This window comes from Oncorhynchus mykiss, chromosome 12 (genome assembly GCF_013265735.2).
Source record: "Oncorhynchus mykiss isolate Arlee chromosome 12, USDA_OmykA_1.1, whole genome shotgun sequence".
Taxonomy (NCBI): Eukaryota; Metazoa; Chordata; class Actinopteri; order Salmoniformes; family Salmonidae; genus Oncorhynchus; species Oncorhynchus mykiss.
The window spans coordinates 87,105,599-87,130,362 of NC_048576.1; the positions used below are offsets into that span (position 1 = coordinate 87,105,599).

The 24,764-nt window shown below is 42.9% G+C and overlaps 2 protein-coding genes across 8 annotated transcripts in view; both read left to right on the top strand.

The window, feature by feature from the left end:
- The window catches only part of LOC110538041 (TOM1-like protein 2), a 40,887-nt gene extending 36,224 nt beyond the window's left edge, over positions 1 to 4,663 (top strand). For 5 of the 6 annotated variants that reach the window (XM_036938990.1, XM_036938985.1, XM_036938986.1 and 2 more), the window contains one exon: positions 143 to 4,663. In XM_036938990.1, coding sequence (XP_036794885.1) covers positions 143 to 288 — 146 coding nt within the window. In that variant the 3' untranslated portion in view covers positions 289 to 4,663. The remainder of the gene's footprint in view (positions 1 to 142) is intronic. The other variant, XM_036938989.1, reaches the window with a different exon arrangement.
- A 2,931-nt stretch (positions 4,664 to 7,594) lies between these two features.
- srebf1 (sterol regulatory element binding transcription factor 1) overlaps positions 7,595 to 24,764 on the top strand; it is a 34,321-nt gene continuing 17,151 nt past the window's right edge. The window contains exons 1-9 of one of the 2 annotated variants that reach the window (XM_036938994.1): positions 7,595 to 7,973; positions 11,421 to 12,005; positions 13,380 to 13,543; positions 13,826 to 13,969; positions 15,943 to 16,161; positions 18,253 to 18,370; positions 18,843 to 19,003; positions 21,633 to 21,849; positions 22,071 to 22,255. In XM_036938994.1, the coding sequence (XP_036794889.1) occupies positions 7,871 to 7,973; positions 11,421 to 12,005; positions 13,380 to 13,543; positions 13,826 to 13,969; positions 15,943 to 16,161; positions 18,253 to 18,370; positions 18,843 to 19,003; positions 21,633 to 21,849; positions 22,071 to 22,255 (1,896 nt within the window). In that variant the 5' untranslated portion in view covers positions 7,595 to 7,870. The remainder of the gene's footprint in view (positions 7,974 to 11,420; positions 12,006 to 13,379; positions 13,544 to 13,825; positions 13,970 to 15,942; positions 16,162 to 18,252; positions 18,371 to 18,842; positions 19,004 to 21,632; positions 21,850 to 22,070; positions 22,256 to 24,764) is intronic. The other variant, XM_036938995.1, reaches the window with a different exon arrangement.

Here is a 24,764-nt window from a genome sequence, read left to right on the forward strand (position 1 = left end):
TGCTGATGTGGAGCAAAAACATGCAGTACTGTGCCTCTCCAGAAGGTGCAGCAATAAGGATCACTACCCAAAAAGTCAACAACTGACTAACCATTTGTATATGTCCTGCTGTTAACAGGGGTTTTCTCTCCTCTTCCTCTAGAGTTTGATAAGTTTCTGGAGGATCGAGCGAAGGTGGTCGATTCCTTACCATCGCTCCCTGGTGATGAGCCTGGTCCCCCTCTCAGCGCCCCCAGCGGCACCCGCAAGAAGGCTGAACGGACGGAGGATGCCCTCTTTGCCTTGTAGACTCTCCCCCAGGAAACCTCTCTCTCTGAGACATCTGCAGTACCTAGGTATCCCCTATCCGCCACTCCTGCCAAGCAGCAGTGTAGCTACTGAACTGAACACCAATCCTCCTCCTGCAGAGGACCATGCTTGCTGTCTGCTTGCTGTCTGCTTGCTGTCTGCTTGCTGTCCGCCTGCCCAGCCACGTTGCATCATGTATTACTATTGAGGGTTTGATCCGTCTGTCAGTGTGGGATGTGTCTGTCGTCTTGTATCTCATCTGCAGCTAGCTACCCTAAGGAGGATATAACCTAACATTGTGAGGATGAGGATAAAATGACACAACCTCGTCTTTATGTTCCTCTGAAGGTGTGAAGGTTAACAGAAAAAATCCTTCTGAAAAAGCAGACCGAGGCATATAGTCTATACAAACAGAGGAGTACTGTGTTATTTTAATAAATGTAGCTTATGAATCATTTATGCATTTATTCTTTTAACGGTTTGTACTGTACTATGTACTAGCGCTGCACTCTGTAGTTGTCTCTTTTTTATTATTTACTCACGTTCCTTTTTAGGTTTCCTTAACCCTTTCATTACCCATTCTACAGTTGTGAAATGTTGGTACAGGGAAAGGCAATGCATGAGGAAAGACTACTGTTTGACAGACTCCATGCTAGTGTTACTCAATTATGGCACAATAGTTCTGCAGGGCCAAATAGCAAACATGACTTACCTGTATCTGTCTGTCTCCACATTTCAAAAGGGAGAAGGACAAAATATATACAGCTGCAAGCAGCCATGTCAAGGTTCAAGCCCCATGGCACCACAGCAAATATCTGGCACACAGCTTTTATATTTGCTTTCCTCTTTGAAAAGCTGTTGTCAACTTCCCTCCATGTTATCTGTGTGGTGTGTACATACTGTAGGGAAGGAAAGGGTCCAAAATAGTATTTTCAATCAGAACCTAAGTAACACCCACCAAATATTTCTGATGGATATTATACAGGGGGTACCGGTACCATACATTGACCCGTTACCGTTACCCCCTGTATATAGCCCCGTTATTGTTACTCTTTTATTTTTTACTTTAGTTAATTTAGTAAATATTATCTTAACTCTTATTCTTCATAAAACTGCATTGTTGGTTAAGGGCTTGTAAATAAGCGTTTCACAGTGAGGTCTACACCTGTTGTATTCGGCGCATGTGACAAATGGAATGTGATTAATACTACCACGACAACAACCGTATGAGTTGCAGCAGTGACGTTCCGCTCTGGTACTATCTGTACACTATGTAAGTGTAGCGATTTTGAGTTCTTCCAAAGACTTTTTAATGACAAACTAATTTAGTAATTGTTTATCAGAGGAGGTTGGTGGCACCTTAATTGGGAAGGGCGGGAACGTGGTAATGGCTGGAGCGGAATAAGTGGAAAGGTATCAACAACATCAAACACATGGTTTCCATGTGTTTAATGCCATTCCGTTCGCTTCTTTCCAGCCCCTTTCCAGCCCCTCAGCAGCCTCCACTGGTGTCTTCTGATATTGGGCTATTCTTCAATGTTTTCCCTCCCCTTCTACCATGAGACCAATTTCATGAACTTTATGCACTTTTGGATCCTTGAACGTTTCGGTATATTTATCCTTGTGTTAATAAGATGGGAACTGTTTTTATAGGACACAAGACATTTTCTTAGACTAATTGCATATGATTTTAAATCTTTATGAAATTTCAGCCCTTTTCTGCTCTACAAAGCAAACTTTACAGACAGCCGTAAATAGAAAACCGGACACTTTTTCCTGATATGGAAATTAAAGGAATAGTGCAGGTGAAATATGGCACTGAAAATCGAATCAAATTGTAAATTTATGATGGCGTATTGGTAGCATACTTCACAGAAAAGAGTTATTGCAAACGCTTATACATGTAGTTATTGTAATCATTTTTTTACGTATGTTTACATAAATATGTATATACATCAGAAATATGTGAGTCTTACCTGCAGTACATGTTTAAAAGTCCAACTGAATTATTAGCTTTTGTGTAGGTCGCCTAGTCGAAAGGCTAACTCATTAATGTATTGTTTGGTCTCCTGGTTGTATATGTACAGTAATGTCATGCAGGAAAATGAATTCCTCCCAGATCCTTTCTACTTTGGGGAAGCTCCCCTGCTCTCCTCTCTTTACACATACATGTGTGGAACAGAAATAGGTTCGGATGTGCTTCGGAAGGATGACCAAAAACGTTATTTTTACCGTGTTTTATGTGTTTTTACTGTGGTCTAAATTGTCTGGTAAAGCTTCCTGTCTTTTATTTTTGAGGATTACAGTGGGTGGTAGCTGTGGGCTGTGACTCTGCTAGTGGGAATGCCCCTTTTAACCTGTTAACATTCTATTTTACTTTGCTTACCTACAGTAGGTAATGGAGTTAGATGCGGGCATAACATTCTCTTCCTGTTGTCAGGAAAACATGGGCTACAGACCTTTGAGGCAAAAGAGGTTCGTTCTTCATTTCAACTCTTTTGCCAGTACTTTTCAAAGTTAATGCTTATAAAGCTTCTACAATTAACACCAAATGAATAACTACAAAACGCCATGACGTTTCACTTCAATAGGAACTATGTGTTTACTTGCAAGTATCCTTATATACTTATCAAAGTAATGTGTATTATACTGTAAATGAGATTCTCAAATAAGTAAAAAAAGACCTTACTGTATTTTATTTAAAAACATCTGCTTCCAGATCAAACATTATTTGTAACAATCATTTATAAATGTTAGAGGGTGATATTACAAACAAGTATATTATTTGTATGATTTGTCTTGGGCATTAATGTTTGAATGTGTTTTAGAATACTGTAACAGAATAAACTGTTATTAATGCGCTTTAACTATGTTTCATTCTTGTCCTAGTTGGTCTTCTGTTGCTTTAATTCCACCTCTTATGAAATAGTAGCATACATTTTACAATCAACAGTTGCTGTTCCTCTTATGTCTTAAGGCTGGACAAAGCATAGAGATGTTTGAACTAAGATTCTTTGTTACTGAACAAATATAACATGTCACTTTAAACAGTTGATTTCTATGTGTGTCACTTTTTATTTTTTATAACCAGAAAGCATTATGTATATGCTTAATCTTTTACGCTGTCCTCCGATCAGATGGTTGTGTGAACCTGTTGGTTTGCTATGGATCATGTGAACCTGTTGGTTTGCTATGGATCATGTGAACCTGTTGGTTTGCTATGGATCATGTGAACCTGTTGGTTTGCTATGGATCATGTGAACCTGTTGGGTTGCTATGGAACATGTCGACCTGTTGGGTTGCTATGGAACATGTCGACCTGTTGGGTTGCTATGGATCATGTGAACCTGTTGGGTTGCTATGGATCATGTGAACCTGTTGGTTTGCTATGGATCATGTGAACCTGTTGGTTTGCTATGGATCATGTGAACCTGTTGGGTTGCTATGGAACATGTCGACCTGTTGGGTTGCTATGGATCATGTGAACCTGTTGGGTTACTATGGAACATGTCGACCTGTTGGGTTGCTATGGAACATGTCGACCTGTTGGGTTGCTATGGAACATGTCGACCTGTTGGGTTGCTATGGAACATGTGAACCTGTTGGTTTGCTATGGATCATGTGAACCTGTTGGGTTGCTATGGAACATGTCGACCTGTTGGGTTGCTATGGATCATGTGAACCTGTTGGGTTGCTATGGATCATGTGAACCTGTTGGGTTGCTATGGATCATGTGAACCTGTTGGGTTGCTATGGATCATGTGAACCTGTTGGGTTACTATGGAACATGTCGACCTGTTGGGTTGCTATGGATCATGTGAACCTGTTGGGTTGCTATGGAACATGTGGATCTGTTGGGTTGCTATGGAACATGTGGATCTGTTGGGTTGCTATGGAACATGTGGACCTGTTGGGTTGCTATGGAACATGTGGACCTGTTGGGTTGCTATGGAACATGTGGACCTGTTGGATTGTTATGGAACATGTGGACCTGTTGGGTTGCAACAGGAATGAGCTATTGGACATTGTAACCCAATGTATCTCTTCACTACCCGCAAAACTGGTTGAAATATGTAATTTCAACAGCAAAACTAGTTAAATGTTTTTTCAACCAGTTTTGCTCACTGAGTATGGACATGGGGGAGCTGGAAATTGTGTCCTCCGGTGTTCTGTTGAGGAACAGCTGTTTTTCCTGACTAGGAAATGTTCCGGTCTAGACTAAATGGTCAGGAGAACTCTTGTCCCTCCTGTATGATGATGTGGGTGTTCTATGGCTGTGCTGTTCTGCAATTCATTACTTTGGTTTCAGCTTTCTATTGTGTGACCTGATTATGCACGTATTAACCAATAAAACACTAGCAACGTGTGACCTCTACCAACACTTTGTTTATGGTTATTTTCTTGTGTGTATTACATTTGTCCTTGCGATGGTGTTAGTACATGAAATATGATAGTGAACACACATGGTAAATTCAGGCAGAGACAAGCTCATAGTTCAACCTGGCGTAGTGGCCCACTGAGTGATGCAACAGACTCACTTCTTGCACCATGTTATTCATAGCACTGCATGTTTCCCCTGCCCTGAACCTTTCCCCTTATACTGTAGGTAGTTTTACCTCCCCTCCCATGCCAAGGTAATAGTTTCCTGTTGATGTCCATGCAGACACTCCAGATGTATTCATGCAACAATTTCAATGATTTTACTGAGTTACAGTTCACAAAAGAAATTCAGTCAATTTTTAAATAAATAAATTAGGCCTAATCGATGGATTTCACATGACTGGGAATAGAGATACCTTAAAGTAGGGGCGTGGATCAGAAAACCAGTCAGTATCTGGTGTTACCATCATTTGCCTCATGCACCACGACATCTCCTTCGCATAGAGTTGATCAGGCTGCTGATTTTGGCCTGTGGAATGTTGTCCCACTCTTTAATGGCTGTGTGAAGTTGCTGGATATTGGCGGGAACTGGAACACGCTGTTGTAAACGTCTATCCAGAGCATCCCAAACGTGCTCAATGGGTGACATGTCTGGTGAGTATGCAGGCCATGGAAGAACTGGGACATGTTCAGCTTCCAGGAACTGTGTACAGAACCTTGCAACATGGGGCTGTGCATTATCATGCTGAAACATGACGTGATGGCGGTGGATAAATGGCCTCAGGATCTCATCACGGTATCTCTGTGCATTCAAATTGCCATTGATTAAAATGCAATTGTGTTTGTTATCTACCTTATGCCTGCCCATACCATAACCCCACTGCCACCATGGGGCACTGTTCACAACGTTGACATCAGCAAACCCCTCGCCTACATGACGCCATACCCTCTGTCTGCCATCTGCCCGGTAAAGTTGCAACCCGGGATTCATCTGTGAAGAGTGCATTTCTCCAGCGGGCCGGGGTCCATCGGGGGTGAGCGTTTGCCCACTGAAGTCAGTTACGATGCAGAGCTACAGTCAGGTCAAGGCCCTGGTGAGAATGACGAGCACACAGATGATCTTCCCTGAGATGATTTCTGACAGTTTGCAGAACTTCTTCAGCTGTGCAAACCCAGTTCCAGCAGCTGTCCGGGTGGTTAGTCTCAGACCATCCCGCAGGAGAAGAAGCCGGATGTGGAGGTCCTGGGCTGGCGTGGTTACATGTGGTCTGTGGTTGTGAGGCCGGTTGGACATATTGCCAAATTCTCTAAAATGACATTAAGGTGGTTTATGGTAGAGAAATTAACATTAAATTCTCTGGCAACAGTTCTGGTGGACATTCCTGCAGTCAGCATGCCAATTGCACGCTCCCTCAACTTGAGATATCTGTGGCATTGTGTTGTGTGATAAAACTGCACATTTTAGACTGGCCATTTATTGTCCCCAGCATAAATTGCACATGTGTAATGATCATGCTGTTTAATCTTGATATGCCACACCTGTCAGGTAGATGGATTATCTTGGCAAATGAGAAATGCTCACTAACAGGGACGTAAACAAATGTGTGCACAATTTGAGAGACATAAGCTTTTTATGTACATTTTCTGGGATTTTATTTTTTCAGCTCATGAAACATGGGACCAACATTTTACATTTAGATTTTTGTTCAGTTTAGATCTGCCTGGATCTCCCTGACTGAATACAGTGCATTACCCATAGACCTCTCTATTGGATAACTGACTGCTCCTTTGGCTGCCTGTTGAGCATCACACTGATCTCCTGGTGTGTTACCAGATTCAAAAGAGCATCATGTCAGTCAACAATCGCCCCAGGCAACAAAGGCAGTCCTGCTGACAGCAGGCCGGGCCCCTATATACTATATCTCTCCTGCTCCACTGCTTGCTATTCAACAACTAGTTTGCAGCTGTGCTACTGTCGGTCCTTGACCCATTTCTTTCCAGTACCACACCTTTGTTGTGCCCCCTTTGTGTGTGCTTGTGTTTTGGTGAGCTCACACACGGCTCACATGTCCTACTACAATCCACATATCGGATAATTTGATCAAGGTTATTATTGTTGATTATTGAATGGTCTTTTTAGAGAGCCATTACTTTGTGTTAATTGCTTAATTACCATGGTTTGAATAATATGTGTTTTTGTTATTTATTCTTTGAGGAAAATGTTTGCTTTGACTTTATGCTACATGTCATTGTCCAACCAAAGGGGACTTCCATGAGCTTTGTTAAATCAACCCTGTTAATCTCGTCTTGCCCTAAAAGTTTTGAAGCCGCACTGTACTATGTATGTCCCTCCATATATTTAGCCTGCTCCCCCTTCCCCTCCACTACTCCAGGAGAAATACATGATGTAACCACGGGAGCCAAAGTCGTGATGTCAGATCACCCCACTCGGTTTCCGAGTTCCCCATTGGTCGAATTCTCTGGTTCTACAGACAGTCATCACTACGGGCCACACAAGCTTGAACAGTAGTTAGCCCACCCCTGCTTGGCGTTGATTGGCTGTTAAGGACAAGCCCATAATAAACACCCATGCTGTTGTTTTCCAGAGGACAATACCGTTTTCTCGATTATAAAACGTCATTAATGCATTATATAAGTACAGACCACGAAACAAAACAAATATTAAAAACATGACATGATATTTCCACGTTCAATTTATGTATTTGGCACTTGAAGAAGCTTATTGACTTTGGATATGTATTTCCCCACAGTGTTCATCCAACAATATATTCGTTTTCAAGGAACACTGCTTTTTATTCTTTGCAATAGCCATGCACAAATGTAAATACCATGGACACTGTATTTCGTCCTGGAGTTGCCAGTCAAAGAAAGGTATGAGACCATGAAGGGGGAGTCAGCATTCACAAGTGGTCGGGGGTTGGCTAGAACAAGTGTCACTCATTAAGCGCTCTGTAACTAGCTGGCTAAACATGTGGATCCTCAATGAGCACTGTTTAGCGTGAGAAGTGTGCCTCTTGGGCATCAATATGAAGACAGAAGAAGGCACTATTTGACAGATCAATAACAGAGTTTATCTCACTGGAATTATTGCAAATGTAGCTAGATACGATTTCCACTTAAATCGATGTTTGTGTAAGTTTTTAGCCACAGTGATTTAGCTAACCATAACGAGACAGCAAAAATGAACTTGTCTTTTGACGATCAGTCACTGGATAATCTGGATCCAACCATATCCCTAAATGACCCCAGCGATATTGACACGGCTCTGCTCAATGACATTGATGGTAAGAACGTTAAGCTTACTAGTAAGCTAGCTAGCAAAACGGACAACTTGAACTTGGTAACGCGTTAGCTAGTTAGCTATTGTTGTTGCGAATGTTAGCTAGCCAAACAAGTGACAACAATAGCAGCAACACATATATGAAACAGCTTGTATACATAGCGTTACTGAGTGAGGTATCATTAACGACGTATAGGCACCCAGTGAGTAATTTAGAATGATGTACAGCTTAGTTAGCTGTCATGTTAGCAAGTTAGCTAACTTACATTAGTTATGACCGTAAATCAAATTAACGAGTTATATTTTACTGAAACAGTTACGTTATGTGGTAGTAGGAGAAGGCTTCCTTCTCTCAGGGTCGAGGCTAGTTAACCTTATGGAACTAGCTAGCTACTGTCTGAGTTCGGTGCTTGTTTTTCTGTTGTTGCTGCTCTCGTTTTTGCGTTTTGGTTCTGATCTAACTCTAGACACATTTATATCTGCTATTTTGCATGTTATTGATAAGTTAAAACAATGTACATACTACACGAGCTGATAGTTCACTGCTAGCTTGTGTGTGATGAACGGAACAGACGCTAGTTAATGTGCCCCGCCCCCTCCAACTTGTCCTACTGACATCACGACGAGGTTAATGTCGAGCGTTCCCTGTCGGGTTCATTTCAAGAGGCGTGAAATAAGTCTATAACATGAATCATGATCTGATGGTTGCTTTTTTCCCACCCATATATAATTCCTATTTATGTATGAATTAATCATATGTTGCAGTCTTATTAATAAAATGTTAATCGTTTATATTTAAATTAGTATAGTTATATCGAACCTAGTTACGTCAATGTATAAGTGCATTCAATTGAATGGTGGCTATTCGATTCGTTGGTGATATTAACTAATGTTATTTGTCAGTATAATCAATGGTTGGTTGTTTGCCAACAACTGCTCTGCTGCAGCATCTCACCCTTCATTGATTCCACTCACTACCCTAAAAATTGACCGAGAGTAACCCAGCACTAAATTGTCCCATAGTAACCCCTTCTCATTGAAACCACAAGTGCTTCCTCTCTTTCTATCTTGGGGGCTGGTCTGCATTGCAAGTGTCTGAGGCACTTTCTGATTGGTCGGCAGCGATCACCTCATACAAAACATTGGTTTACAAATCCAGGCTAGTCAGACTGGTGTGCAGAGAGACAGAGAGCAAAGGCAGAAGCATGAAGTGTGTTCCGTTATTACTGAACCTAGTCCTTATAACATATGACTATTAGCTTGATGATTTGGTCTAAGATTAAAGAAAATGGTATTTCTCCTTGCCAGGGAACAGCCTCCTCACTGTGCTGCCTGAAACTCATTCGGGATAGCCTAACCTACAGCCTATTTCTGTTGGAAATCCAGAAGAATAAGCTATCCTGTACTAACGAAGGTTTCTCATAGACAATAATTGTGAGCATCTCTAGCTGATGAAACAAGTATGCTATACAGTGTATTACCCTAAAACAAGGCCTGTTGTATTATTAGAGAATAAAGTTTTCAGTTTGAGTAATTAACTTGCTACTATTACTCAGTTCCATGTTCTAATGTAAAGTGCTACCATGCCATGTTTACATGGAGGGTGCAGCATAGCATAGTAAACATCACCCTTTTCATCAACACTCAATTCTTCTTGTGTCTCCATCCTCACCTACTCAGGGTTGTTGTCCTTTTGACAGACCGTGTGCATCATAATGCTGTGAATAGTAGTGAAGTAGCTGCAGGTCTGGGATGGTGTGACTGTGATCATAGTGTCTATTGTGTTGCCTGTCTCGCTGTGGCCCTTTTGGAGCCCATTAGAGTGGCATAGAGCCAGTCTCCTCTGCTGCAGTGGCTCCATAATAACTGCATTACTGACCAGGACTGAACTGAGCTGGCCCCATTTACTGTCCTGCTCTACTTCTCAGATCAGGGCCCATATCCACAAAGTATCTGAGTATGAGTGCTGTTCTAGGATCAGATCTTTTGTGTTCATGATAATCTGATTCATTATGATCAAAACTGATCTTAGATCAGCACCTACTCTGGGACACTTTGAGCCCAGTTCTTGGTTTTTCTAGTGGAGTTAGGGCAGAGATTAAGTGACACATTACCATGTGGTGTGGCGAGAGAGATGGGAGAAATGCTCTGTCAGTCAGTCACCCAGTGGTTCAAGTCTTAATTTAAGCCTTTAGTTGACAATCATGAAACGCTCCGATTGGGTTACAGGGTTTTATCTCTGCTCCATTCAGAGGCCCAGAAACGTGGTTTGGTCATTGGGAGGCACGCTGATGCACCCATCCCGTTAGCGAGATCATTTACGTCAACATCAGCAGAACATCAGCAGAACATCTCTCTCAGTAGACAAAATATTACAAACAGCTAGCAGCCAAGTAGATTGGTCATGAAAGTCAGAAAAGCAATATATTAAATTGCTTACCTTTGATCTTCGGATGTTTGCACTCACAAGACTCGCAGTTACACAATAAATGTTCCTTTTGTTCCATAAAGATTATTTTTATATCCAAAATACCTCCATTTGTTTGGCGCGTTATGTTCAGAAATCCACAGGCGCGAGCGGTCACGACATCGCAGACGAAAATTCCAAATAGTATCCGTAATGTCCACAGAAACACGTCAAACTTTTTTTCATAATCAATCCTCAGGTTGTTTTTTCAATATATAATCAATAATATATCAACCGGTACTTTAGCTTCGTCAATAGGAGAGAGAGACACAAAGGCTGCTCCAAACTTTTGCGCAAGCAAAATTCTGGGGACACCCAGCTATACACTGACACGATGTGATCTTTCTCGCTCATTTTTCAAAATAAAAGCCTGAAACTATGTCTAAAGACTTTTCACACCATGGGGAAGCCGTAGGAAAAGGATTCTGGTTGATATCCCTTTAAATGGAGCGAAGGCAGGCTATGGAACATGGAGCTTTCAAAATAGAAGCCACTTCCTGGTTTGATTTTCCTCATGTTTTCGCCTGTAATATCAGTTCTGTTATTCTCACAGACAATATTTTGACAGTTTTTGAAACTGAGTGTTTTCTATCCTAATCTTACAATTATATGCATATTCTAGAATCTGGGCCTGAGAAATAGGCAGTTAAATTTGGGTATGTTTTTCATCCAAAAATCAAAATACTGCCCCCTACACTCAAGAGGTTTTTAAGATGTTCAAAATGACTGCAGTATGGAGTGAACAAAAGGCTCTGCTTTGTGTGTGTGTGTGTGTACAGCTGTTTGTTCCAGTCTAGCTTTAACACATGATTCAACTAATCACAGTCTTCAACTTAGATTACTTTGTTTTAGTTTTGTCTTATTTGACCCTCTTCTCCTGATTTCTGTGGTAATGTCATGGTTAACAAGGCATCCCCTGTCTCTCGCTGTCTCTGCTTCTCTCAATCTATGGAGTACTCTGACTATATCCCCATCTCTCCTCAGACATGCTGCAGCTCATCAACAACCAGGACATGGTGGAGTTCAACCAGGACATGGCGGGTCTCTTTGACCCCCCTCAGTTCACAGGGGTCACCCCTACCCAGGACCTCCCTGCCCTCAGCCTGCCCCACTCCACCACCTCCCCTCCATCCACCACCTCCTCAATCCTGAGCAGCAGCCCCCACCTTGATGCTCTCCTGGGGCCCCCCATCATCCGCAGTTCCTCCCCCCCAGACAAGGCCTTCCACCCCCCCACCTTCCAGCAGTCACCCCTGGCCCAAGTCACCACCTCCACCCCTGTACCACTACCTAGGCCGCAGCCAGCTCCCCAGCAGGGCTCTCCATCAGCCCAGGCTGCTCAGGGTCTCAGGGAGTCCAAGGTGGACCTGCCCCTGCCGGTCCTCTCCCCCCCAGCCCCTGTTCCAGTCCAGCTTCCTCCCCCAGCCTCTTCCCCCCATACTGTACCCGGCCAGAGCCCCGTGTTCAGCGCCGCCCCCCAAGCCCTGTTCACCTCTCCTGCCCCCCAGCAGTCCCAGGCCCACACCCAGCAGATACGGATTAACTACAGCACCCACAATGGCTACAAAGGTGAGGAACAGATTGTCTCCATTCCTCTGTATTAATAGTTGAAATGCTGGTAGTAGATGGATGAGAGTCAGAAAATAAGGCCAAGGGAGCAAACGAATGCAAGGAAACGTAAAACTGAGTCACTCCCCCTAATCCTAACCCCTTCCACGTGGAGATGAAACATAGCTATTTTAATGGTTGTAGGGGTTTCCCCATGGCCCTCCCTGCTCAGCCCCGTCCTGCCAGGTAATGGGAGGGAAGGAGGGACCCCACCATGTGTTGCTAGTAGTAGAGCCACATGGTCGTTAAGACGTCTTATTTATGATGCAGAGCAGGGCCATGCTGTTGTGTCTGGATGAGAGCAGAGCATGACTGGAGGAACAGTTTACACATGCTCACACTCCTACTGTCTCACCCACTCTCACACACACTCTCTCTCTGTCTCTCTCTCTCAAGGCGAAAGGTAGGGACTGACAATGGAAACTGGTATACAAAGCACAAACACTCACTCCCTGAAGAAAGCCTACTTGGTGTTATGTTATGAGGAGATAGAGTTGTGTTCTATGGTGCAGTAACAGTAGTAGTTCAGCATGTTTCCAAAGGAGAGTCAGTGGGTTACTCAACAACCTCCGCTGACTGTCAGTCAAAATCCCAATCTAATACCCGTTGGTCAAAGTGAAGGACCGTCCCTGAGGCTGAGAGAGGGTTTTTTGTCTACGCTCTCTATGAGCCATATTCAGATATACACACCTTGCCCGTGTCGCATACCTGTGCAACACTGTCCCTTTAACAATGTCTCGCTACACTCGCATTAACATCTGCTAACCATGTGTATGTGACAAATAAAATTAGATCTGAAACTACAGTAAGATATCTGTCCCATGCAGCCATGCCCCAGCATTACAAACCTACTGACTCTGTGTAGACCAATGTCTTTACAGCCACCTGTACTGTTATGTTACACACTGCCTGCTACAGTCATCATATCATATGTTTTCTAGAGGTCAAAGGTCATTCCTACAATGATAATCCATACTGTTATCGGTCAGTGACTCAAGTGTCTTTATAGCTACCAAACGTACTGTAGTGTACACTCCCCGCTTCAGCCAGTATCCCATAATGATATCGCTCACCAGGGGGAAAGGTCATACACTACTAAGCCACGCAAAAAATGTATATGAACTTTGGCCTCGCCAAAGACTTATGGTGACGCCAGTTTATATGGTGTTTTAGTTTTACAGCTGGTTTTACAGCTTGAACTATTTCAAACACAATTGAGTCCATACTAGCATGACGTTTTGAACCCAGAAACAAATGTTTAAGTACTCCCTCCTTGTTTCAGGCAGTTCTCTTCCGTTTGGTGCCTAATGAACATGACCCTGATTATTTTTCTAGCTGTCAATCATCAAGGAGGCCCCGCCCAGCCCATGGTCAGCCTGTCGTCGTCCCCTTCCGGTGTTCAGCCAATGACCATCCAGGCTCTGACCACTACGGCCCCCCTCCTGACCACCTCAGCAAGCCCCCCAGCTCAGACCATCGCATCACATCACATTCAACAAGTTAGTTTGTTCACCTGGAGTGAGTGTGTGTGTGTTATGTTTGATGAGACTCATTAACCCTAAGAATATCAACACACCAGAAAAAAATGATTTGTTCTTTGCATTCAAACCTATTATTGTCCTAGTATTTGTTTCATTTCTAATTCATTTCAATGGAACAGAACTGCTCCCTCAGACTTATAGTCTAACCCTCCATCTCGCTCGCTCTCTCTCTCCCTCGCTCTCTCTCTCCCTCGCTCTCCCTCGCTCTCTCTCTCTCCCACTCGCTCCTCCTCCTCTCAGGTATTGCTCCAGCCCCAGTTTATCAAGGCTGAGTCTCTGCTGCTTACCACCCTGAACCGTGACCCCTGTATGGTCACTACTGTGGCCTCTCCATGCATCACCTCCCTGGCCACCACCACATCCCAGAGCACCCACTCACTGCAGGTAGGAACCACATCCCAGAGCACCCACTCACTGCAGGTAGGAACCACATCCTAGAGCACCCACTCACTGCAGGTAGGAACCACATCCTAGAGCACCCACTCACTGCAGGTAGGAACCATATCCCAGAGCACCCACTCACTGCAGGTAGGAACCACATCCTAGAGCACCCACTCACTGCAGGTAGGAACCACATCCCAGACCACCCACTCACTGCAGGTAGGAACCACCACCACAGCCCAGACCACCCACTCACTCCAGGTAGGAACCACCACCACAGCCCAGACCACCCACTAACTCCAGTTAGGAACCACCACCACAGCCCAGACCACCCACTCACTCCAGGTAGGAACCACCACCACAGCCCAGACCACCCACTCACTCCAGGTAGGAACGAGATGGTAGGAATAGTAATGTCATAAAGTAGTAACAGCATTTAGAAATGGTCATTTTCCCGAAGAAAAATTGTCTAAAAGTATTTTTATGGTAGTGGAAGAATAGAAAGTATTGTGGTGTATAGGACATCGTGTCAAACATACTGCCTGTTTGAGGGGGAAACAAACTCAATATACTTGATGATGACTAAAACTGAATGGAAACTGTGTAGAAATAGTCTTGGACCTACATTCATACAGTTTCCTCTGTCCAGCTCACTAATGCAAAATTCCAAAAAACGATGGATAGAGAACAATTTCTTACACATTTTGACGGCAATGGTATCTAACACATTTTTCATTGCGGCCCTCTGGACGTCGTTGAAGCCCGAATGAGTTTGACACCCCTGATCTAGATGCTACTTTAGTGATTGTCTTCTTAGAAACAATGTCTCTCCTCCCTCTTTCTTTCTTTCTTTCTCCCTCCCTCCTCTTTCTCTCCCTCCTCTTTCTTTCTCCCTCTTTCTTTCTCCATCCCTCTCTTTCTCTCCCTCCTCTTTCTTTATCCCTCTTTCTTTCTCCATCCCTCTCTTTCTCTCCCTCCTCTTTCTTTCTCCCTCTTTCTTTCTCCATCCCTCTCTTTCTCTCCCTCCTCTTTCTTTCTCCATCCCTCCCTCCCTCTTTCTCTCCCTCCTCTTTCTTTCTCCATCCCTCCCTTTCTCTCCCTCCTCTTTCTTTCTCCCTCCCTCTCTTTCTCTCCCTCCTCTTTCTTTCTCCATCCCTCCCTCCCTCTCTTTCTCTCCCTCCTCTTTCTTTCTCCATCCCTCCCTCCCTCTCTTTCTCTCCTCCCTCTTTCTTTCTCCATCCCTCCCTCCCTCTCTTTCTCTCCTCCCTCTTTCTTTCTCCATCCCTCCATCCCTCTCTTTCTCTCCCTCCCTCTCTCTCTCCTCCCTCTTTCTTTCTCCCTCCCTCTCTTTCTCTCCTTCCTCTTTCTTTCTCCATCCTTCTCTTTCTCTCATCCCTCTTTCTTTCTTTCTCCATCCCTCTTTCTCTCCTCCCTCTTTCTTTCTCCATCCCTCCCTCCCTCTCTTTCTCTCCCTCCTCTTTCTTTCTCCATCCCTCCCTCCCTCTCTCTCTCCTCCCTCTTTCTTTCTCCCTCCCTCTCTTTCTCTCCCTCCTCTTTCTTTCTCCATCCCTCGCTTTCTCTCCTCCCTCTTTCTTTCTTTCTTTCTCCATCCCTCCCTCCCTCTCTTTCTCTCCCTCCTCTTTCTTTCTCCATCCATCCCTCCCTTTCTCTCCCTCCTCTTTCTTTCTCCATCCCTCTTTCTCTCCTCCCTCTTTCTTTCTCCATCCCTCCCTCCCTCTCTTTCTCTCCCTCCTCTTTCTTTCTCCATCCCTCCCTCCCTCTCTCTCTCCTCCCTCTTTCTTTCTTTCTTTCTCCATCCCTCCCTCCCTCTCTTTCTCTCCCTCCTCTTTCTTTCTCCATCCCTCCCTCCCTCCCTCTCTCTCTCCTCCCTCTTTCTTTCTCCCTCCCTCTCTTTCTCTCCTCCCTCTTTCTTCTTCCATACCTCCCTCCCTCCCTCTATCTCTCTCTCCCTCTAGGCTCTGATGAGTGGTGGCACCTTCCTGACCACAGTGCCAGTGATGATGGACTCTGACAAGCTGCCCATCAACCGTATCACAATCAGCAGTAAACCTATGGGCCTACCCCCCAAGGGCGAGAAGCGCACCGCCCACAACGCCATCGAGAAGCGCTACCGCTCATCCATCAACGACAAGATCCTTGAGCTTAAAGACCTGGTGGCCGGGACTGAGGCCAAGGTATTAATATTGGAAATATATACATATATTAAAAAAAATATATACATATTTGCTAAATATTATTTGAAACATACATTTTAAGCAGGAGATTCCCATTGAGATACAGTAGAGCTTTCAAGAACTGAATCATCTGACAGAGAAAAGTAACTGGCTGTGTCCAAATACCCATACTAGCGTACTACATTCTGCATACTCATTTAGGCTGATCTAGTTTAAGTCACTCGTCTTTTCCGACTCGAGTGTTTGACAACAGCTGATAATTAGATAAATTGACACGCTGTAACAAAACGAACGAATAGCAGGAATCAACGCAATCTCATATTAGATGACTCATTTGGAGTACTATTACATAAAAATAAAAAATACTATACATTATATATTTTTTTGCGTGCTGTTTAGTACGCTAGTATGGGTATTGGGACACGCCACTGTTTTGTTTGTGGATTCCAATGTCAAGACGTTAATGCTGTGTTCGTATTATATCGAAGAAAAGCTCATTGGTTGCATTCAAATGCATACTGTTTATCAGAGGCTCTTAAAATCTTGCATTAAATTTGTATTTACCTTTTTACATCTGCTAAGCAGCTCAACAAGTTGTTGTATTTACCCTTTTCATCTGCTAAGCAGCTCAACAAGTTGTTGTATTTACCTTTTTCATCTGCTAAGCAGCTCAACAAGTTGTTGTATTTACCCTTTTCATCTGCTAAGCAGCTCAACAAGTTGTTGTATTTACCCTTTTCATCTGCTAAGCAGCTCAACAAGTTGTTGTATTTACCTTTTTCATCTGCTAAGCAGCTCAACAAGTTGTTGTATTTACCCTTTTCATCTGCTAAGCAGCTCAACAAGTTGTTGTATTTACCTTTTTCTTCTGCTAAGCAGCTCAACAAGTTGTTGTATTTACCCTTTTCATCTGCTAAGCAGCTCAACAAGTTGTTGTATTTACCTTTTTCTTCTGCTAAGCAGCTCAACAAGTTGTTGTATTTACCCTTTTCATCTGCTAAGCAGCTCAACAAGTTGTTGTATTTACCCTTTTCATCTGCTAAGCAGCTCAACAAGTTGTTGTATTTACCCTTTTCATCTGCTAAGCAGCTCAACAAGTTGTTGTATTTACCCTTTTCATCTGCTAAGCAGCTCAACAAGTTGTTGTATTTACCTTTTTCATCTGCTAAGCAGCTTAACAAGTTGTTGTATTTACCCTTTTCATCTGCTAAGCAGCTCAACAAGTTGTTGTATTTACCTTTTTCTTCTGCTAAGCAGCTCAACAAGTTGTTGTATTTACCCTTTTCATCTGCTAAGCAGCTCAACAAGTTGTTGTATTTACCTTTTTCTTCTGCTAAGCAGCTCAACAAGTTGTTGTATTTACCCTTTTCATCTGCTAAGCAGCTCAACAAGTTGTTGTATTTACCCTTTTCATCTGCTAAGCAGCTCAACAAGTTGTTGTATTTACCCTTTTCATCTGCTAAGCAGCTCAACAAGTTGTTGTATTTACCCTTTTCATCTGCTAAGCAGCTCAACAAGTTGTTGTATTTACCTTTTTCATCTGCTAAGCAGCTCAACAAGTTGTTGTATTTACCCTTTTCATCTGCTAAGCAGCTCAACAAGTTGTTGTATTTACCTTTTTCATCTGCTAAGCAGCTCAACAAGTTGTATTTATCTTTTTCATCTGCTAAGCATCTCAACAAGTTGTTGTATTTACCTTTTTCATCTGCTAAGCAGCTCAACAAGTTGTTGTATTTACCTTTTTCTTCTGCTAAGCAGCTCAACAAGTTGTTGTATTTACCTTTTTCTTCTGCTAAGCAGCTCAACAAGTTGTTGTATTTACCTTTTTCATCTGCTAAGCAGCTTAACAAGTTGTTGTATTTACCTTTTTCTTCTGCTAAGCAGCTTAACAAGTTGTTGTATTTACCTTTTTCTTCTGCTAAGCAGCTTAACAAGTTGTTGTATTTACCTTTTTCTTCTGCTAAGCAGCTTAACAAGTTGTTGTATTTACCCTTTTCATCTGCTAAGCAGCTCAACAAGTTGTTGTATTTACCTTTTTCATCTGCTAAGCAGCTTAACAAGTTGTTGTATTTACCCTTTTCATCTGCTAAGCAGCTCAACAAGTCAGCAATTCTGAAGAAGGCAATAGACTACATCCGCTACCTGCAGCAGTCCAACCAGAAACTGAAAAAAGAGAACATGGCCCTGAAGATGTCTGCCCAGAAGAACAGTGAGTGGTTCTTCTCCTCCCTGCCCTGGCTCTTCTTCTCCTTCTATGCCTGCCCTTTCCTCTCTTCCATCCTCCCTTATCATGATCCTATTGTTATTCTTTATGAAGAAGAAGGATTCTTCATGGCTAAAGCTTTTAATTGCTTAAAGAAGTGCTTTGTGAAATGCAGTCAATTTCTGATAGCAAGTGCTTGTTGTGCTCAGATCAAGAGCTGGGCCCGTATTCATAAAGCTTCTCAGAGTAGGATGGCTGATCTAGGATCAGGTTCCCCCTGTCCATATAATTGTATTCATTATGATTTAAAGGCTAAACTGATTCTAGATCAGCACTCTGAGACACTTTATAGATATAGTTGTCATAACAGTGTGATGAGGTTGGCCTGAACTATTGTGAGGTTCATCCTTTCTTTCTCTACCTCCCTCCTCTCCTTTCTCCTCCTCTCTCCTCCTTCCTCTCTCTCCCTCCTCTCCAGAGTCTCTGAAGGACCTGGTTGCCATGGAGGTGGATGGCCCACAGACGGACGTAAAGAGCGAGCTACCCACCCCGCCGCCATCCGACGTGGGCTCTCCCACCTCCTACTCCCACTGTGGCAGCGACTCAGAACCCGACAGCCCCATGGGGGAGGACAGCAAGGTGGGTTTCACAACCTGAGACGTGAAACCTCACTGAAAAGCATTGAGTGGAGCCAGTCAGGAGACTGGATGTTACCCGTAACTAGGGTTGAATATTCAGAGGTGGAAACTTTCCGTGGGAGTTAACGGGAATATACGGGAATTAATATTAATACCATTTAAATATAGATGTTTTTTGCATTGGATATATTTACCATATCATATGGAGACATAAACATAAACCTTTTACCTTATCATAAGTAGACACAATTGCAAATGATTAAATCCTTCCAATAGAAAAAAAAAACGATTTAGTTACTAATTTAACTTTAATTAAATGAGTTGACTCTTCACATGGGATGATTTCACTGAACAACAAAAGGGAATATTGAATGATCCCCAATGATCCATGGCATCTCCCAAAAATGTTTTCAACATACATCTGTAAAATGATAGTCTAGAAACTAAAGCTTTTTTTGTCTTCCTCTCAAGCTTCCATGTCTTCTCCCTGGACCTCCTCAATGTCCACCTCTTGAACATCAGACTCTGAGGCCTCATCTTCACTATCACTTTCTAACCTTGTTGAGGATGGCTCGTTGTCAGGCTCAAAAAGCCTAAAATTTGCCTGGATGGCCACCAAATTTTCAACCCTTGTGTTGGTCAGCCTGTTGTGTGCTTTGGTGTGTGTGTTCCAAAACAAGGAACAGTTGCGCTCTGATGCGGCTGATGTTGGTGTGATTTGGAGGATGATGAAGGCAACAGGGGAAAGAACCTCAGATCCACAAAGTCCCTTCCACCAGGTGGCTGATGAAATATGTTGGCACGACTGCCATATTGCATCTCCATCCCAAAGCTCTTGCTTGGAAGTGTACTTCGCCAGACTGCCAAGAACCTTGCCCACATCCAGGCCAAGGTGGCGAGACACGGTAGTGATGACACCATGGGCCTTGTTGATCTCTGCACCAGACAGGATGCTCTTGCCAGCATACTTGGGGTCCAACATGTACACTGCAGCGTGTATGGATGAAGAGACCGGTGTGTCTGTTGTCCCTTGTGTCTGTGCTCTTGTAGAATACTGGTTGAGGGGTGGAGATAATATAGTTAATTATTCCTCGCCCACGAACATTTGACAACCCATCAGAGATGATTGCAATACAGTCTGCTTTCTCTATGATTTGCTTGACCTTCACTTGAACTCTGGTGAACTCTGCATCCAGCAAATGAGTAGATAAAGCATGTCTGGTTGGAGGGGTGTATGCTGGGCGAAATCTCTTCCAATACACATTGCCTGTGAGCATCAGAGGTGAACCAGTTGCATACACAGCTCGAGCAAGACATTCATCAGCATTTTTTTGACTACGTTCCTCCATTGAGTTAAAAAAAACTTCTGATTCCAGGAGGGCCATGAGCTGTTGCTATCGATAAGATATCTGATTCATCATTTTCACCTCGAATAGAAGTAGAGGGACTTTTGTCAGAGGTTGCTTGTTGTGAGCGCTGAGGGAACTTTATGCACTTGGCCAGATGATTCTGCATCGTTGTTGCATTCTGCACGTATGATTTGACACAGTATTTGCAAATGTACACAGCTTTTCCTTCTACATTAGCTGCAGGGAAATGTCTCCACACATCAGATAGTGCCCGTGGCATTTTCCTGTAAAGATGAGAAAAAATACAATTCCATGTAAAGATAAATGGTTAAGCAGTTAGATTAAACAACTCCTTTGTAAGATAAATGTTTTAAAATGAAACATGTATGGAAACAGGTGAATTAACACTCCTCAGTTAGCAGCCTCAAGCAATTAAAACCAACATGGTAGCAGAAACTAACTAGCATAAATTGTTAACAAGTTATAAATGATTTAAACACACTTTGCTGTAGACTACTATTTACTAGTTAACAAATAATCATGTTTGTCGTATAAAATATATTCACCCCACCCAGCATTGTAATCAAAACTTACCAGAAAGCATGTAGTCCTTGGCTCAGACAGTGTATTAGTGTGGGCTCAATAGCATCTCATTAGTGTGCAAGATCTTGAGAATTGGCTGTACATCTGATGGAAGAGTGCACTGCACATGTGATGGGTGAATGCATTGTCCATGCAGAGGGTTGGAATTCCATTGAATTGGGGATAGTTTAACCAAAATATGCCACAGACCTAGAATTGCCTTGTCTGTACCACAAAAAAGATTCACTGTTATAAGCTAACATTTTTGATGAATTTAAGCAAAATTCCCCAAATTCCAGGGCTTAACTTCCCATGGAAAATTCCCGGAAAGTTTCAGACCCATTGCAACCCAACCCATAACTAATGCTTCTCGTGACTTTAAGAAAGGAGCTTGAAAGATGTTGGACTTCTCAGCTATAGTTACCTAGAATAGAACGCTATGAAAGGAAATTCTCTAGCAACATACATCCTGTAGCAACAAGGCTGGAGACAAACTTAAACAGAGAAACTAAACCGTTGTTTTGTTCAATGGCTAACCATTGGTGTCTCCAATTATCATGTAAGGTAAACTTATGATAATAAGTTATAGTTCTTAGTTCTAACTCCCTGATTACAATTCTAGTTCCAGTTCCATCTCTGCCTCTTGCTTTAGTTCTATTTCTAACCCTGACTCCTTGTGTTCTGTCCTCTCCCGTCCAGCCAGCGGTCAATCTGATGGACACGTCCTCATCCACTCCGGGCAGTGCTGGCATGCTGGACCGCTCCCGCATGGCGCTGTGCACATTCACCTTCCTCTTCCTCTCCCTCAATCCCCTGGCTGCCATGCTGTGTGGAGGGATGGGCTCCAGCACCACCGCTAACAACCAAGCAGTGCATCCTGGGACAGGCAGGATCATGCTGGGCCTAGACAACGCAGGTATGGAGGGAGGGAGAGAAAGAGGGAGGGTGGTGGAGGTGTGTATCTTACTCCTAGTGAGTTCATCTAATACTCCCATGTGTATTGTCTTGTGAGTCCATCTCTTCTTTGTCTGTGTGTGTTTGTGTGCGCGTCTCAAACTCATTGCGTTGTTGTATCTCCACAAGTCATTCTGTGTGGGTGTCTCCAAAAGTCATCCTCTCTCTGTGTTTTCCTCCTAGCTGACTCGTGGGGCTGGATGGACTGGGTGCTACCCACTCTGTTGGTTTGGCTGCTGAATGGTGTGCTGGTGGCTGGGGTTCTGGTCCGAGTGTTGGTCTATGGAGAGCCAGTCACCAGGCCCCACTCTGGATCCTCCGTGCTGTTCTGGAGGCACCGCAAGCAGGCAGACCTCGACCTGGCACGGGTGAGAATATGGAGAATGTGATTTCGTCAAAATGGCATCCTATTCCCTATATAGTGCACTATGTAGAGAATAGGGTGTATGGTGTTCACTCACTGCTGTACAGTGGTTCTTCCTTTAAAAGTTGCAAGCTTATGCTGCGACCATTAGTGCTAGATGGTGGCATTCTGTCATTGCGCCACACTATCACAAGGCGGAGTTAGAACGCTGATCTATCGATAGTCTAAACTGTTGCACAAATTGACAGTCTTTTCGTAAATTAATGGAAGTGTTTTCAGTCTGAGAGTCTCCTCTGGCACTAGAGTCCTGCATCAGGCAACAACAAAAAAACTGTCGCTGTGTGCCTGGAGTTAAGTGAGAACTTGGGTAAATGAGGCAATTACACTTTACATGTGGACTGACGATTTTCCCAAAAATAGGCACGTTTGGCTTTTGGTTTCTTTCACTCTAAAAACAGAAATAAATAATTCTAAATAACAAAACTGGCTTTATTTACAAATGATTAAGAATGTCTCACCCCGTGTTCAGGAATGGCCTTTTTCCCTTTATTCAGATTATAACCTCTGACTTTCAGTTATTTGAAAACAAAATCATCTCCAAAATATCATATTGTGGTTAAACTCAAATATTCTAATAGATAAAAAAACCCATTATTAATTGGAACCTTTATCAAGTGGAAGAAGTAAGGAACTTGTCTGTCGGCCCTGGATTAAAGACCAAAATTGGTAAAAGAAAATTGTGATAAATAAAAATATATACTAGTTTCATTTAAGGACCAAAAAAATGCCAGCTGTGCCATATAGATTGTAAAATAGTTGGGAAGAGATAAACATATTGTTTTTTTAATGGTAACTGTGTTCATAAAAAAACTATGACATTGCTACCAAAGAGAACAGACGAAATTGACAGTTTTCATCAAACCAGCTTCTTTCAATGGTGCCACACGTTCCAGGGTTAGGACTGTAACCACCAGAGGACTTGAAAACAATGTTTCCATAACCTACTGCAGGCCTGAAACCTAAGGGTTTAACCTTCTGAATGAATGAATATATTGAAGATAGAATGAGTCCCGAGAGCCCAACGATTATTATTGTTACTATTAACCCTGCATTATAGTTCTATAAAAGCCCCTTAGATAGTAGATAACAACACTTGTTTTTTACAAGGGCTATTAGCAGGACAATAGACATGATGTGGTCCCAAAAACACCTCTCTGACATAGGGTCCAGCAAATCTCTTGATGTCATTGAATGTCTCGCCAGCTTTGATCCATGGCTGGCCTGCAGCACGCAAAGTTCTTTGTTTGTCAGACGAGTCATTGGGTCAAAACAAGAGAACACACATGGTTAATGTTCTGAGGAAGAAAAAATAAAATAAAAAATAATGAGTGTCTTACAGAGCCTTTCTCTAAGTTCACTCCAGTTTCTTCAACTGTCTTCTGACTGTGATTAGAGCGATGCTGATGTGCGATGATGCCAGCAGATTCCAGATTGCCTTTGCCGATCGCTCATCATCTTCAACCATCAGTGAGTCGATGGCTTGAATAGTCTCCCTGGAAATGGAATAGAATGTCAAAATGTGCAGCGTACAGTAAAGACCAACAGTCAATTTATTTAGCCATTATTTTTAGCATTATTAGGCCTACTTTACAGTATTGTAGCCTACTGTACCTGTTCATTTTCCTGGGCTTTCATGTTCGGCGTAACACCGGCAAATAGCACTGTCCATGACCATAATCCCCAAGTCAAACAGTATTTTACCCAGATGTTTAATTATTCAAGGCTTTTTTCTCTTCTCTGTGCTGGAGTTCTTTTAAGTTGTCCACCCCTGATGGGCTATCAGCAGGACAACAGGCTGCGTTGTTTTCTAACCTCATCTGGATGGTTCCATAACTAATTACTATGTGAATAAATATCACTGAATGACAGAAATATTGGAATAAAGTAGGCTAATGAAAGTAACAAATTGTTGCTTTCTGGAACACCCAAAGTCATCCAATTGTTATAAGAGGATTTGAAGCAGTAGCCTATCAGCGTGTAGGGTTTTCAGCACCGTTTTGCGCTCCTCTAAGACAAGCATGGGGACTAGACTTGATGAATCTATTTGGGTATTGGTTAGCCTGCAATTAGGGTGTGGAAATGTTCGGATTACTTTGCTCTTCACTCGCAGTCACTTAGTAGCCTACTCCCGACCGGTCACGTTGTACAGTGCCATATTTTCCTAATGGAAACGCAGAGGCTTTCGTTTTTCTTGGAATAGACACACCATAATATTAATGAAATGAATTAAGCTAAATTTCTTATTCAATCCCGTGTACTATGTTCTTAGAAAACGGTTTTAAATTCGGTAGTACAGCCAATATTAAAAACAGTCAAATGCTTCTCAAATATGCCCTCTGGTGGTCAAACTAGCAGTAACTAGCATTAATGGCAACAATGGCTGACACTTAAATAACGTGCCATAGAATTCTGCGGCAGCCCGCAAGCTGTGCTGCAGTGCAACGCAACTTTTA